At 47.2% G+C, this 15,736-nt stretch overlaps 1 protein-coding gene across 3 annotated transcripts in view; it reads right to left on the reverse strand.

The window, feature by feature from the left end:
* The window catches only part of ADCY8 (adenylate cyclase 8), a 176,507-nt gene extending 164,179 nt beyond the window's left edge, over nucleotides 1–12,328 (reverse strand). For 2 of the 3 annotated variants that reach the window (XM_033126471.1, XM_033126474.1), the window contains exon 1: nucleotides 8,940–12,328. In XM_033126471.1, the coding sequence (XP_032982362.1) occupies nucleotides 8,940–9,896 (957 nt within the window). In that variant the 5' untranslated portion in view covers nucleotides 9,897–12,328. The remainder of the gene's footprint in view (nucleotides 1–8,939) is intronic. The other variant, XM_033126473.1, reaches the window with a different exon arrangement.
* Nucleotides 12,329–15,736: the final 3,408 nt, after the last annotated feature.

The following is a 15,736-nucleotide window of genomic DNA, read 5'->3' on the forward strand; positions in this document are numbered from 1 at the left end:
TGCTGCATTTCAGACATGTTCGAAGAGCCAGGTACAGACCTCCCATCTCTGCACCAGACTCACAAACTCCCTCCTGAAATCTATTCAAGTATCAGCCTCATTGTAGCAACAGCCTTGACTGTTGGGTATATAGCTGTGCCTCAGAACGCAGAACCCAACAGGCAGTCAACAAACATTTGTTGAACAACTTATGTACTCAATCTCCTTCTTCCCTTCTTCCCAATGCAATCTTAAGTTTTGGAGGGGCTGTAAAATCTAGGCTACTTTTGCCACTCTCTCTTGCTGAGGGAGTGGCCTTGCGTCAGAATTCTGGTACCCGAATTATAAGCCGACATCACGGGGCGGAGATTCCAGAGGAGCTCCTAAATGGGCAGCTGACTCGGTTGGCAATCTTGGCCTTTTACCTTTCGTCCCTTGCCCTCTCCCTTTTCCTGCCTGCAAAGCAGCCATGACGGCTTGGACATGCAGCCAACGGTTTTCACCTGACCTTGCAGAAATGACCTCTCTGCATGATAGTCTCCTTTAGGCCATCACCTGTCGATTGCTAGAGAGCTTTCCCTCGAAGAAGCCCTTGACAGAGAGCTCATCACTTCAAAAGGCAGCCCCTTGGGCAGGTCTATTTGGTTACAAAGCCTCAATCTCTGGTGCTATAGCGACCACCCATTGGTCTTTATTTTGTTCTGGAGGATACACATAACATAATCATTCTCTCCTCATCATGGAAGCACCCCCAAATATTTGAGGACATCCACCATATCTCTTCTACAGCCTTTCTCTCCCCAGGCCTCTCAGTGTTCTTTCTTTTTTTTTTTTTTTTTGTCCAGTTCTGTTAAATTTTTTATGCTGTATTTCTTATTCCCATATTCTAAATTAAAGACATATACGTATTTTGCTTATGCAGTCCCTAATCTTTAGTCGTCTATTTTATAAGCAATCATGTGTATTCAGCATGTAATCACACACACAAATAGAAAAAAAGATTCTGAAATGGTTTACTCTAGTCAACTGGAAAACCAGCTGACAAAGGACAAGAACGTGTTGTTTACACAATGGTTCAAAAATAGTTCTTGATTCGCGTGAAAATTTTATACTGATATGCACTTTATATAGAGGTGGCAGTTTTAAACATTTACTCATTAAAAAAAACCCCAAAACATTAATATGATTTAATTTCACACCGAGCTCATGCCTTCACCAGGAATAATTTTATATTTGCTGATTTAGGAGAATTTGGGGCTTCAAAAAGAGAGTTCAGTCAAAAAAGTCAGGAAGAGGGATGGAAGGGATAGAAAACGCCTGTAACTAATACATGTGCAAGGTATTGTACGTATTAAATACGTGATCTACGTCCCTGAAATTCAAATATCAAATCGCAGCCGTGCCCGATCAGATTCCACTGCAGAGATATCAAAGAAACAATGAACTGCAGGCTTAGCTGACGCCACACTGAGTTGCCATCCCAATTCATTTGGTGAGAAGGGGGCCACGTAGTTGCAATCAGTGGTAGGTTAGCTGTTATTCCTACCAGGATGAGGCCAGGCCTCCCTTGGAATGTCTGGCACCTCAACAGTTAATCATTCTACCCTGTGTTCCTTCCTCTACCCTGCAGGGCTGACTGAAAAATATTGCAGTGAGAAAAGCTGGCTTCCCAAGTGCTGCTTAAGTGACCTGACTTCTTAAAATAGTCCTTCATAAACAAAACTCACATGATATAATTTGAGTGTGTAAATCCAATTATGCTTCCTGGGGAAGCGCAGGGCAGATAATTCTGGCTTTCACCGCCCTGTTATGGCCAGCTGGGCTGGGTAAAGTAGCGTTCCTCTATTGGAGCCCCAAGACACTGTTCCTCTATTGGAGCCCCAAGAAAATGCCGGGGAAGAAAAGAAATTACTGACAGAACCCATGCTCTTCCTACTTGAGGTTCAAAGGTGCAGATCACAGAAATTCGCTGAGCTTCAGTGTTTGTTACCTTGAATGCCAGCCCAGAGAAAGCAAAGAATCTACTTCAAGAGCAGTGTGTTAAGGGAACTGATATGCTGTCCACCTGTGTACTCTGGGCCCTGCTGGTCTTACAGGAAATCAACATGGGGCCCATTTGTTGGTGAGAGGAAAGGTTTGAGACGAGTGCTGCAAGGGTCGCCTATACTCTGAAAATAAACACATGCAGGACCCACTGAAATCGGCACCCTTGTGAAATGAATAGAGGAGCATCCTAAGAAATATTTAGACAACGGTGACACGTCATATCAGGTAGTAGTGTCCTTTGATTTCGTTCCCAGCAGCACTGAATTTGGGATAAACTTTTTTTTATTTTTTTAATCCCTTTTCTTTTCATGTTTGGTTTCAGTTATTTTTGAGGCGCTCTTAAAATACCATCAATCATCAAGGTGTAAATATGAATAATGCATTTGTCCTACTTAGCGTGACATTGAAGCAGCTGTTACAGAAGTAAAGTCCACCAGTCCTCCCCGTTTTAATCTAATTATGCTCCAAACCACGGATGCCAGTCAGGTGACATTCCCAGATCTGAAGGAAAACACACTCATAATTCAATCTTGCAAAGCATGCACCCTACAATCATTTTACAACTCTCTCTCAATCAGACACCACAACCACGTGCAATTCCAGGGCGAAGGTGGCTACAGACCAGGCTGATTATATGTAATTGGTCATTTTAGAAGTCATTAAAAATATCTTTTGCAAAGCCTACTCTCTACCCATCGCCACCCCACAGGGAAACTAAAAGACAGAACCCAAAAGGACAATCTCTGGGTAATTTTTACAAGGTAGAGAGACTATTTCCACTTCCTGGCATTCAGAGGAATCTCTTGGGGACGTTGACACTCAAATCTGTTTTTGAAAGTCATTTTTTCAGACATGCTGGGATGAGGCAATTATTATGGTTTCTTTTTTTTTTTAACATAAGAATTTGCTAAAGGAAAATGTACAGAAATGGAGATATTTGGGATTTGAAAAATGCATACCATTAACTAGTGAGGTACACTCATTTAATGGATACTTGTATGTTTTGAAGGAAGTGGCTACTAGATATCAACTACCAAATTAGGATGGTTTAAATTCCACTCGCTGTACATTAAGTAGTCATACTAGTCCATTGATTTGATTTGAGCTAGCAGTCTTAGATAAAGAACATACAATATACTCTTACATTTAAACTTTACAAGCCGGGAAGAGGTGTTGGTAATTCCGTTACAGTCACTTTATCTCTATTGTGAAGTCAATCCTTGATTTAAATGATCAGAAATGCATTTGAAAGCACATGCAAAACCTGCTTCTCTCCGGACCCCGCCTATTCATACTAGAAATCACAAGGCATTTTCCCCTCAAAGAACATTTTAAAGGCCAAACGGTAAAAGTCCCTTGCTATGAGCCACTTTCATGACTGTGATTTAATTAGAACTTTCCTGACTCTAGTCTCTACCGTTTGCTGGGATCTGTGTAAGGCAGGAAGGAAAACGCTGCATGAGAAATTCAAATCTGACAGCATGATTTTGAGCACTAACCAACCTGGACTTGCATACCTGGCTGGCTTCACTCCTAGAGTTATCCTAGAGTTACCTCCACTCTGACACTTTGCTTATCTAGCTCATGAAGAGGTTACAGAAGACTAATGAGCCACAAGCGTTAACATTTTAGAGCCCCGCAGAGGAAAGCATACTGCAGCAGTCTTTCTGGTTACCTATTGCTGCCTCTCCATTTTTCAATAACTAAATGATTTTCACTGTCTTATCACTAATGAGCTAAAGCATGAGAATGAAATTAGTTTCAAATGTTAAGTAGATCACATTAGTGCCACCAGCAATTAAAAGAGAGGAAAACGCTAATTATGGCAACAGGACTTGGAATTATCTACTCCGTGAAAGAACCTAGCAACTCGCACCTTATCATTAATATTTTACTCATACACGTAATGTCATTTTATAGTGACTTTTCAGATGGGTCTACTGATCGAGCAGGCTAAACAATTTATGATGTGGGGAAAATCTGTGTCTCGGAGGGACTCTGGATCAAGACGCTGGCATCATTGCTTTAAATCACATACGTGAAGCTGATGTAACTTGAAAAGGGTGAGCATGACTGCAGCCCCGGTGTTACCTGTAGCTGAGCTTGTCAGGGTCAACACAGCAGGAGCACTCCGAACTGAGCTTTGAACCTTCTGAGCCTTTCCTCAGTATTTCCAATGCCATTTTGGACCTAGAAAGTACATGGGTGATCACATCTGCCCTGGACAATAGTCTCTTTGTTTGGGTGGCAAGTCCACGTCTTTAGTGAACTTCTCTGTTTACTGAGTGGAGGAATCATAAACCATCTCTTCGCTGATGGCAAGGAACCTCCTGAGTGGCCCCATTTAGGTTCCATCTTGTATGCACAGTGGACAGCACGTGATGATCTAAATGAACAGAGGAGCCTACCTCTTCCTACGGGGTATCTGCTGAGATTTGCAGCTTAGTTGATACCCTGTCAAGCCACACGCCCTTTAGGAGGGAGAGTGGAAAGGCGGCTTCTCATAGCATGGATTCAGGGAAGGCGATTATTTTATTTTTCTTTCCTCAGATTTTTTATTTATTTTTTATTTTTTAATTTTTTATTAGTTTCAGGTGCACAAGACAAAGTAATACTTAGACGTTTATCATTTATATCCCTCACACTGTGTGCACCCCCTCCCCCATCCACTATCCCTCTGACATCGCACCGAGCCATTACGTTTCCACTGTCTCTATTCCTAATGCTGTACTCCGCCTCTTGTAAGTATATACATACATATATATATATACATATATATATATAAAATTATAGTTGGCATTCATTATTGTTCAGCTTCAGGTGTACAGTGCAGTGATCAGGCATCTACATCATCCCTGAGGTGATCTCCCAAATGGGACACGTGTCCATCGGATACCCTACAAAATCTTTACAACATTATTGATTACGTTCCCCAGATTAATTTTCAAAACCCCGTGGCCATCTTGTGGTTTCCGACTGTTTCCTAATCCCCTCACGGGAAGGCGATTATTGGCTCACTTGTTACTATTGAAGCTGAAGCTGAACAATAATGAACGTCAACTACAATTTTATATATATACATATAGTTACGAGAAGCGGAGTACAGCATTAGGAATGGAGACAATGGAAATGTAATGGCTGTGCGATGTCAGAGGGGTAGTGGATGGGGGGAGAGGGGTTATCACTGTATGAGGGATCGAAATGATAAATGTCTAACTATTACATTGTTTTGTGCACCTGAAACCAATAAAAAAAACGAAAACGGCATTTTCAGCGAAGTGAAACAGCTGCTCACCTGTGTTGACTGTATACTCGCTCCAGCTTCCTGCTTCTTGAAAAGACCAAGTTAAACGTGAGCCATCCCCGTAATAGGAATCAAGATTAATGTAGAGAAAGATGACATGCCAGTGTTTACGGCTTCCAGTTGACAAATGTGTCTCCAGCTGAGAAGGACGATGAGCTTACTATAAAGAGCCTATCCCCAGAAATTCAGTCATTTTCTCTCATGATTTCCTTTGGCTTTCTCATTAAGTGTTAATTCGTGTGCTACATGGAGTATGGCTCTCTTGAGCAGAGAAACAGGTACCCCTCGCTCTTGAGCCATTTCAAGTGCTCATGTGTTCGGAAGGACAACCTCTAAAGGGTGTCTAAAGAAAGATCGGCATTGGAGCCAGGATTCGAACCCTGCTCTCACCACCTGTTAGGCTCGTCATCTTTGGGACGTCCCTTTAAAGATTCCAAGAGTCAGGCATTCTTCTCTGAAATGAAAATGAAGGATGATACCATCTGTTTGTCACCACTAGATGTGGCAGTGTATGTAAAGGCACTCAGCTACATGTAAAATATTGTACAAATGTAAGGGATTTCTCCAAAGGCATTAGGTGTAAAAGACTGCCTTACATACACATAACTTACATGTGTGTGTAGAAAGCATTCACCAACACAGCGTCAGGGGACATGGGTATTTTATAATACTGCCCATGCAATGAGCTGTCTTGTTCATTCAGTGGCTGTGCGTTCTTGGCATTTTTTTGGGTGCTGAGGATAAAGTGGTAAACACCATAGACAACATCTTTGCCCTAAGGTGGTGTTTCCGTTTGAGCGTGTGGGGGCAGTGGGAAGAAACATAATAAATATAGACAAGTAAGATAATTTCAGGTAGTGTATGTGCTCTGGAGAAAAGAAGACACGTCATTCACTAGAGAGGGGCATTAGAACTGAGTCTGGAAGAATGAGATGTATCAGTCACGTGAAGACCTGGGAAAAATTGTTCCAGGCAGCAGGTACAGAGGCTGAGAAGTGGGAAAGCGCTTGGGATATTTGAAACACAGAAAATGGACAGTGTATTTGGAGCCTGAGGAGGAGAAGAGAAGGAAATGAAATTAGAAAAGCAGTAGCCAGCTCATAGAGGGTAGGGGAGGCTATGGAAAGGAGTTAGGATTTTATCCCAGTCGTTATGTGAGGTCGTTAGAAGGTTTCTTTTAGCATATCTTGTATATTACCAAGCAGGGAAAACTAAACAGTACCTATTCAAAAATAACAGATTTTTAAAAATTTTTAAAGCGATTAATTCTCCAGTTCATCCTCCATCTGCAGGATCTAAGAACGAAGCTTGAACCTCTAGAGGGCGCCAAAGGAAAACGTTTTGTAGCCAAAGCCACAAGGTTCTTTCAGCACCTAAAGGGAAGGAGAGCGCTCTAGTTGTTCACAGAGTCCGGTAAAAGGTGACTCAACTTCAGAAATGGTAGTTCATCTATGATCCCTACCCAAAGAGAAAGTTGAGTGAGCTCCGCTTGCATGTACCAGGCCCTTGGTTTTCACAGCGAATGATTGTTTATGATGAGGTGGGAGTGGGAAGACATTTTGGGGTTATTTTTAAATCTTCTGCCATCTGGCAGTATTTGAGTAGAGTATAAAACAAATATGGAGCCAAAATTTACTTTCTTGATTCACTTGGCAAGAAAAGTGTCTCTATACTTAGAACTTAGAAAATATTCATCATTTGCCACTTAGGATGTGTTATTCTAAATACTATTCCAAACTGACTTGATGGAATCTTTTAGAGATGTGTACTAAGGAAGGCTAGTGTATGCGAAGCAGTAGGTTATAATAAATGGAATTTCCTGAAACTGATCAGATAGCTATGATATATTGTGAAAACAATTCATAGTGAAAAAAGAGAAGGGAAAAGAAAGAAGAGAGGGGGAAAGAAGAGGATAAGAAGGGGAAAAGGGAAGGGAGTAAGGGGGGAAGAGAGATCTGCTAATGTCTAGGTACATAGTAAAGAAAATGAAAAAATAAAGAGAGAGCTTGGAAGAAAGCGAGAGATTTTGACGATAATGGGCTTCATATCCATGTGCAAACAGGATGGAGAAACATAGTTAAAATAAATTTTATACAATCCCCAATTGAGTCTTTATCATATGTGGGTATTAAATGTTCCTGGTACTTTTGTGGAAATGTTCATTATTGTCTTTCATAAGGAGTTCAGCTGGTCAGCCCTTACCTAGCATCGCTCCATCTCATGCCTGATGATCACAGCCACGTAATTTATATACTCTTTGCTGTACCCAGAGAGACTTCAAAAAACCCTGTAAAAGCAGCCAGCCAGATAACTAACTTGAGCAAATGGACAGCAAGCCATTAGAGAAGGAAGAGATTCAGACTGACTGGTAGCCCAGGTCAGTGATGGGTAAAGCACTCTCCTGAGTGTTCTACAAATCCGGAGCAATTTTCAGAGGTACTGTACCACTTTGGGGACAATATTCAAACCTGACCACAAGGAAGAGGGGTTTTTAACCTTCCAATACAGCTAAGGTGGCACAGAGGCTGAGGCTCGAGCAGGAATATACAAAGCAGCCTCCTGTCCCAGCGGCTCTCATCAGCCGTCTATGTGAAAATCCTCCAGCTGACATGTTTCCCACATTTTTAGGGAAGTCCCCAAATTTAGTCTCCTGCTACCTACCAGACATTTGGCAAAGGAAGTGCCAAGCCATTAATTATCTATTGATTTTAATGAACTTAAACAATAGAGGCACTCTCTACCTTCTCATTCACAGACAATGGGAACTTTGTTCACACAAACACATCCATATTTAATGGGGAAAGATAGGAAGAAAGGGGGAGAAAGGAGAAAGAGAACTAAAGAATCAGGTTCCACCTAAATATTTCAAACCATCCAAGTCAAAATACCCTTTTCAATTAAGCAAAACTTGCACTTTTTGCCAATGATAACCCCCCACACACAAACCAACCCCAATACCTGAGGTTAATTTATTCAAAGCACTGGGGTTGGATTCCATTAAAAAACATCATCTCAGATCCCCAACGCAATAAAGCATCCCCTGATAAAACAGGTGTCATAGGATTGTCTGAAGGATTGGGTGAGACAATACAACAGGGCTCCCAACACTGGCGATTGGTATATGCTCAGCAAATGTTGATTCTTCCAGGAGTTGAGGATTTGTGGCAAAGAGATGCACAGAAATCCAGTTCGGAATCCCTGAGTCCCTCACAACACCCTGCTGTGACTCTCATGCACAAAGCTATTAAGGAATGGGTCACCTTCTAAACCAGGTGCTTCTCCTCCCCTCTGTCTCCTGCTCCCGAGGCTGCAGACCCTGGGGTGGATGTGCGTGGAACAGAATGAAGACTGCTTCTAAGCTGATGTCAGAGCAGAATTACTCACGGAATCAGAGGAGAGGGGGAGAGTTGGAAGAAACTTTAGAGGTCGTTTAGTTCCAACTCCTTTGAGAGAAATCCACCCCCCGTTATCCAGGACCTCCTAGGCACAAGGCAGCGCGCCAGGCTGGGGGAGGGGACTCAAAGGGAACAGGCAGCCCTGCCTCTCAGACAGCTATTTCTAAATAGCCCAGGGGAGCTCAGGGGGGACGAGCAAGGCTGGCAGGAGTTACCTGGTTGATGGAAATGACTGCCAGGCGGGGGATGACCACTTGAAGGACCACCTGCAGCAGCGAGGTGCCCAGGCCGGCCAGGATGGCCCAGGTGAGAGGCAGCGGCAGCATGCTGTAGGTGGCAAACAGAGTGAACAACACATAGCCTATGCCATCACCCAGCAGCCCGTAACCGAGGCCTGCTGCCAGGACCTGGGTGGTCATGGCCACCCAGGTGACCACGCCGCTGTACTGCAGGTATGTGTGTGACGTGGTGTCCTTCCTGACCACCACCAGGGCGCAGATCACCACCTCGATGCCCGTGAAGAAGCCCAGCAGGATGCCCTTGAGCGGGTCCATGGGGGCGGAGGCCAGGCTCAAGTGGAGAACCAAGAGGGTGAGTTTGGTCAGCACGTCCAGCACGTTCATCACCACCTCGGATTTGCGCCTCTGGCCCAGGAAATAGCGCTGGTAGAGACGCTCCAGATCTCGGGACTTGAAGGAGTTACGCAGGGTGGGGAAAATGACCCCTCGGTAGCTATAGCCCCCATTGAGGAAGAAATCCGAGTTGCTCGGGGCGCAGTCAAGGTGCAGGAAGCCCAGGTCGCCTCCTCCCCCGCTGCCACTGGCACTGCCGCTCCCGCTGCGTTCCGGGAAGACCTTGGTGCTGCCAGTGCTGTGTGCTCTCTCCCCCGGGCCCAGCGAGTAGAGGGGCAGTGCCGAGTCCCCGGACAGCTGCGACGCGTGGTGGTTGGGGCCGCCGCCTGCAGAGTCCGAGCCTTTGCCGGATCCTCCGCTCCCGCCGCCGCTGCCCCGGTGCCCGTGAATGAAGCGCTGCTCGGTGATGTGCCGCACGGCTGTCTGCCACAGCAGCCGCTGCGGCCGAGAGCCGCTCCCGCCGTCGCCGGCCGGGGGCGTCGGGTGGATGGTGTAGAGTTCCTCGCTGCCGCTAAGGCAGCGCACATCGGAGAGCTCCATGGCGCCAGGCCGCAGGGAGGGAGGCGCAGAACCCGGGCGGGGAGGCTGGGGGAGGGGGTTCCTAAAGACCCAAAGGCGGCCTCCTAGGAGATTGGCGGCGAACCTTTCTGTCCCCCGCCGCCCGGTTGCAGGAGCCCTGGGCAGGAGGGCCCCTGCACATCAGGTCATAGTGTGCTGCGGGGCAAAGGGCGCCAGGAGGATCGTCGCAGACCCCTGCGTCCTTGCGCGCCGCCCTCCCGCCAACCCGCGCAGCTTGGGTGAGCGGCAGCGGAGGCTATTTGTCTGTAGAAGCCGCGGCGGCGCTGAGCCACGGAGCCCCCTTCCCGGGCTCAGGCTTCTTGACTGGTTCTCGGATCAGCGTCTTGGCGCAGTCTTTGCTCTCCAAGAGGCGCCTGGGCGCCGCGCTTCTGCTGAGCGCCGGGCGGGTCCTGGCTGCGGCACTGGGCTCGGGACGCCCACGACTCGGAGACTGCGGGGGGCTGGCCTAGGGTGACCAGTGGTGGCAGAGGCGATGGGTGCGAAGTTAGCAGCAGTGGCTAGAACAGAGCCCTTCGGAGAACTCCATGGCTCCGGGATGGGGAGCCAGGGCGGAGCTGGGGGCGGAGGCAACGAAGGGGGAGGAGTGCGGGACCATGCGGTGGCCGGGAGCCCCGGCGGGAGGGTTGAAAAGGTGGTAGCCTCAGCGCCAACAAGTCACCAAACAGTTAACTTGAAGGAGAGGGTGTGCTGAGGCACCCTTCTGGCTCATTTCTGGCTGTCTCCGCTTCCTGAGCCAGGACTGACAGAGCAGCGCCGGCTCTGGCCCGACGCATTCCTCGGAGCAGGGGGAGGGCCTCAGGGTCCCAGTCTCTGCAACAAGACGAGATCAACCCTTCCAGCTGTGCTACCGCGGAGTTGCAATACACAGTTCCCATTCCCTTCACTGCGCTCCTTGGAGTCCATTTGGCCAGGAGCTGGGAGAAGCGGGAGGCGGGGGTAGGAAAAAGTGGGGTGGGCTCCAAAGCCAACAGCTCTGAGAACGAAGAGAAGCCACCGGTGCGGATCCGAGCTCCGTCGGTATGGCGGGTGTAAGGTTCGGGCGAGAAAGGAGGCCCGAGGCCGCCAGGAAGTCGACTGAGACGCTTCGGGGTCCAGGGAAGCGCCGCGTGCCACCCTGGCGCTCTGAAGTGCGCTGCGGGCACCAGGCGACCGGGAGAAATTTGGAGACCTGTCAGATCGCTCAGACACCCACCGCCAATAAAACCCGCCCTCGCGCCAAGCCACGCCCCCGGAACAGGGGGTCGGCTAGGGGCGGTGGCGGGGACCTGGCACCCAGACCTGGTCCGGACACCCCAGGTCTTGAAGGCAGCAGCACTAGCAGAGCGGCGTGGGAGGGGACGGCTGCCGGCTTGGGCGGGCGGCAGGGCCCCCCGCCTTGCCCGGGCGCGCAGATCCCGCGCTCCAGCTGGCAGCGCAGGCCGGTTCCTCCGCTGTTCTTTTTTAGGCACTGGCTCTGGTCCTCTGCAGGTGCGCAGCCAGGACTCGTAGGCCGCTTAGCCCACGGACTCGGAGAGCCCAAGGCGCGGAATTGAGGATCTCCTTTCCGCCCTCACCGCCGGGGCGTCTTTTGGCAAAGCCAACTTTTGGGATAGAAAGCAAAATACCCCAAGAGCAGCTTCCTGCGGAGTCAGGCAGCTTCCTGCGGAGTCTCTTTACTACACCAGTCTGGACGGGTGGAGGGCGCGCCCCGGGCTGCGTCGCACACCAAGTATCCCCCTGCTTATAGGAGGGGTTCAGGAGGAGGACCCGGAGAAGGTATTTCCAGCCGCCCGCTGGAGCCACGGTTTCCCGCCCGCTGGGCTCCGGGCGCGGATGCGGACAAAGCTTCTGGGGCGCTGGGGGCACACCAAGGCGCAGCTCGGTGGGAGCGTGCTGTTCGCGCCCACGCCGGCCTGAGCAGGGGCTTCAGGTGCAGGGTCCGCAGGGCGAGAGCGGCCGCCGCAATCCCGAGCCCGGCTGCAGGTGGTGGAGCCGCGGGGGCCGCCACCTCCGCCACCGCGACAGTGGCTGCAGCCGGTGGAGCCCGGGCCCTGAGCACAGTCAGCTGATGGCCAATGACGTCAGGCCCTGGGCGCTTTCGCGGCTCCCCGTGGCGTCCCAAGAAAGCCCAAATGATCGCTTCGCCGCCCTCTTTGCCCCTCTAGAGCGAGTGCTGGCCTCTGCCCTCGCGAAGAGAAACTCCCCTCCCCCTGCCTGCGCTGAGCAGGAATAGCTCTGGATGCCCACCTCCCCAAGCACACACACCACCTCCAGGGTGATTTGTGTCCACCGTGTCCCAGAAACAAGGGGTTTAAATCTTTCCTTTTAATGCCTTCTTTTCCACACACACGGGGTTCGGTTTACACCCAGAACTGGCCTTGCACAGAGAATCCCAGGAGAAGAGGGAAGAAGCCTCTCACATTTTTACCAGGTCCCTGAGCAGTGGATTTCTGGGATGTGGTACACATCCTGGGGATGACTCCTTCACCCCAGTCCTTTAGGGTTCTATCCTACCATCCCTCAGTAAAGAGAACAAAATTAAATGCTCAATTTGAAATAGAAAGAAGGTCAATTCCATTTGTAACCCCGTTTGTAGATGAATTAATTTAACCGTAAGGATTTCCCAGAGTAGCTAGGGGCCTATCCCAGGAGGCTGGAAGTTAGGGGCAAAACACCCCTCCCCCCAAGAAAACCTCAGTTTTGCATTTATCTAGGTCTTAGTGAAATAATTCCCGGAATTATATATCCCTGAGAATGAAACGCTGCTTGCTTCTTCCTCCTAAATTCCTTGGACTCATCGGCCTCCCCAGCTATCCTGAAATTCTGGGGTGGCTATTAAGTCTCGACTTGAGGAGGGAGCCCAAGCAGGACAGGGGGCTGAGGGGGGAGGAGGGGGGGTTCCCGCAGACCCTAAGGCAGGACTGTGGGCAGCTGTGTCCTCTCCTTTCTCTCATAGCCCCAAGTCATCTGTGCTAATGACCGTATTAGTATACTTGGCAGTGGAAGACACCTCTTTATTTTCTCACTTCTTTCTCCTTGGGAGCCTGAGAACTCAGCCTGAATAAATGAGGGGTTGAATGCAGATGGAACTTTCCTATGAAAATCTTCCTCCTGGACATATCCCAGTATGATTTATTCAGCAGCAAAAGGAGGCGTGCCAAGGAGGGGGAGTTGGACCCAATCAGATAAAATGACTCAGGCTGATGAATGAGCATAGCACGCTACAGAAAGAAACTCAAAGAATTTCATGAACCTAGAAGTTGAAACTAATGTATCAGGGAGAAAACATTGCATCTGCTCAGCTGACTCCTCTGAACTTTCCTTTGCTGTAGGGGTGTTAGGACAGGGTGTTTTACAACAAGAGCATGGATGACACAATTCGATTCAAATGTCGTTCTTCTTGTTGGGAAGACACAATGCCATGCAGCCCCTAAAGCATTCTGTTTCTGAATGACAGCATTAGCTCAGCACAAGTCTTGAGAGGCTTTCTGGAACATGCAAACCACCAAGTGATTATCACTTAAGAGATGTCAACACACTGCTTTGAGACGTCCATATACTTATCATGCTTTCATTTATTCCTGCGTATTTCTTATGGCTGGGATTCTATTATGGGCCAGGGACAATATGTGGCCACGTCAGTGTCTTTTGGTACACAGCCATTTCCCTACTCCCCCTTCTCCATTTCCCTCCCTCAAAACATTACCCACCTCATCCTTCCAACCTGAGCCATGTTGCCTCTGCAGGAAGCCTTTTCTAATATCCTAGTATCAGTGAGAATTGACTTCCTTTTCTGTTGTCCACTAGTCTGTTCTGTGGACTTCTAGTGTGGTCTTAGTACCGGGACTGGCTACGCGCCATTTGCTTACCCATTTGTGCCTCACCCCTCCCCACGAATCAGGGAGCTCCTTGAACAGGAGAACTGATTTTCCTCGGGCCCATATCCCCAATTTCTAGCAACTATCCTGGACACAGAGATAATGAGATTAGCAACACTTTATTGAGCACGTCTCCCTTAAGATCGTTACAATGACCTCTTACAATCATCCCAGCAATGCTGAGTTAGATCCTTCTCCATTTTTTATTATTCCCATTTTACGAGGTAGGATCCTGAGGCTTCAGGTGGCTACGTAACTTGCCTTCCTGGTTAACAGCTAGCAAAGTTCCAGCAATCAAATTCGGACTGTATAAATGTAGCATCCTTGAGTTTAATAAAAATGCTGTCATGGGCGGTCAACAAATGTTGACCCAATTTAAATAGAACTGATAGAAATAAAAATGTCAAATACATTTTGAGTTTCCAAATGCAAATTGAACAAGAGACTTCTGAGATATTTGGGCTTTGAGAAGTCTGGTAGGATGACGACGGATAGCAGATGAAGATAGCAGAACTAATTCTTATGTGAATAGACTATTCACATAACAAAAATAGTCTATTTTTGTTCCGTTCAAGACCTAGACACTATTTCTACAGTTTGTGAAAAAGCAGATTTTCACATATTAGATTTAATGCGAAAAATTGATTTGGGCTACACTGCTTCGTTTGAGTGGTGGTTTTATTTGGGAAACATCCTCTTGTCCCACAGGAAAATAACATATTAGTTTTGTGATGTTTACTGCCTACTGTTGACTGCGTTTATGGTAGAGATGTTTTTTGAAAAAAAAAACACAAAACATTTTGTTTCCTTCCAGTGCATCTTTGACTTCCTAGGTCAACAGTATTACTACATGGATTCAAATTTTATAAGAGCTGTGTGCCCTTTGCAAACTACCCATAGAAACCCTAACGCTCACTGAAGACATATAAAATATTCACATGTAAAAGAAAAGATGGACTCAGTTCAGGAAGGGGATCTGAAACCATAGAGATCCTGTTTCCAAAGGGAAGGAGGGTGTTTGTGACAAGGCAGAGCTTCCCAAGCTGGAAATCCTTAAAGGAAAAGTAGATGAAATTTGCTAGTAGGGTAGATCTTAAATGTTGTCACTACACAGGCACAGGAATAAACAACGAACACGGTAAGTATACGGGTGATGGATATGTTCATTAGCTTGACTGTGGTGATTAACTCACATTGCATAAATATATGAAAACATCAAGTTGCACCTAACCTTGTATGCACTTTAAATACAAACAATTTTAATTTCAATTATACCTCAATAAAGCTGGAGGGAGCGGAGGGGAGGGCATGCCTGCCTTTCCTGGAAGCACGGCTTTTAGGAAATACCAAAGGCATTAACTGCTTTGATAGAACTCCAGGAAAAGTCAATGTCTAAAGGAAGTGGAGCTCATCCATGAAAACAGTCCATGAATTAAAAACTTTGGACTCACATTTCATCTGGAAAGCAGTAAGGTGTACAGTAGAAAAAACAAAATGTCTATTTTACTCCTAGCTTGCATTTCTTTGCCTTGTAAAATGCAAGAGGGAGAAAAATGCACTGGATACATTTTTGATCTTCACAGGAACTAGTTTAAATTAGATTCTGGTGCCTGGAAGGAGAAGAAAGTCTCATCAGTGAGAAGACAATTCTGAGACAGTGTATTTATATGCCAAATTCATCAGTCAGGCAAGTCAGAGGAAGAAATCTTCAAGGGAGATAGACATTTTCTTCTTCTTAAAAGATGATTCTCTAGCCTCTGGTTTAACTAGAGTATGAGCTTACTGCGATATCACTTACTAAGTCTTCACTTACTGAAATCATAAGATAACAGGAACACACGCGTGCACACACTCACACACGCATGAGAGAAATCCTTAAGAAACTAGCTTAAAGAAGTAGTCATGAAAGAAAAAATAAAAGGGTTTCCAGTTAGTGCACCTTCT

This window comes from Rhinolophus ferrumequinum, chromosome 14 (assembly GCF_004115265.2).
Source record: "Rhinolophus ferrumequinum isolate MPI-CBG mRhiFer1 chromosome 14, mRhiFer1_v1.p, whole genome shotgun sequence".
Classification (NCBI taxonomy): Eukaryota; Metazoa; Chordata; class Mammalia; order Chiroptera; family Rhinolophidae; genus Rhinolophus; species Rhinolophus ferrumequinum.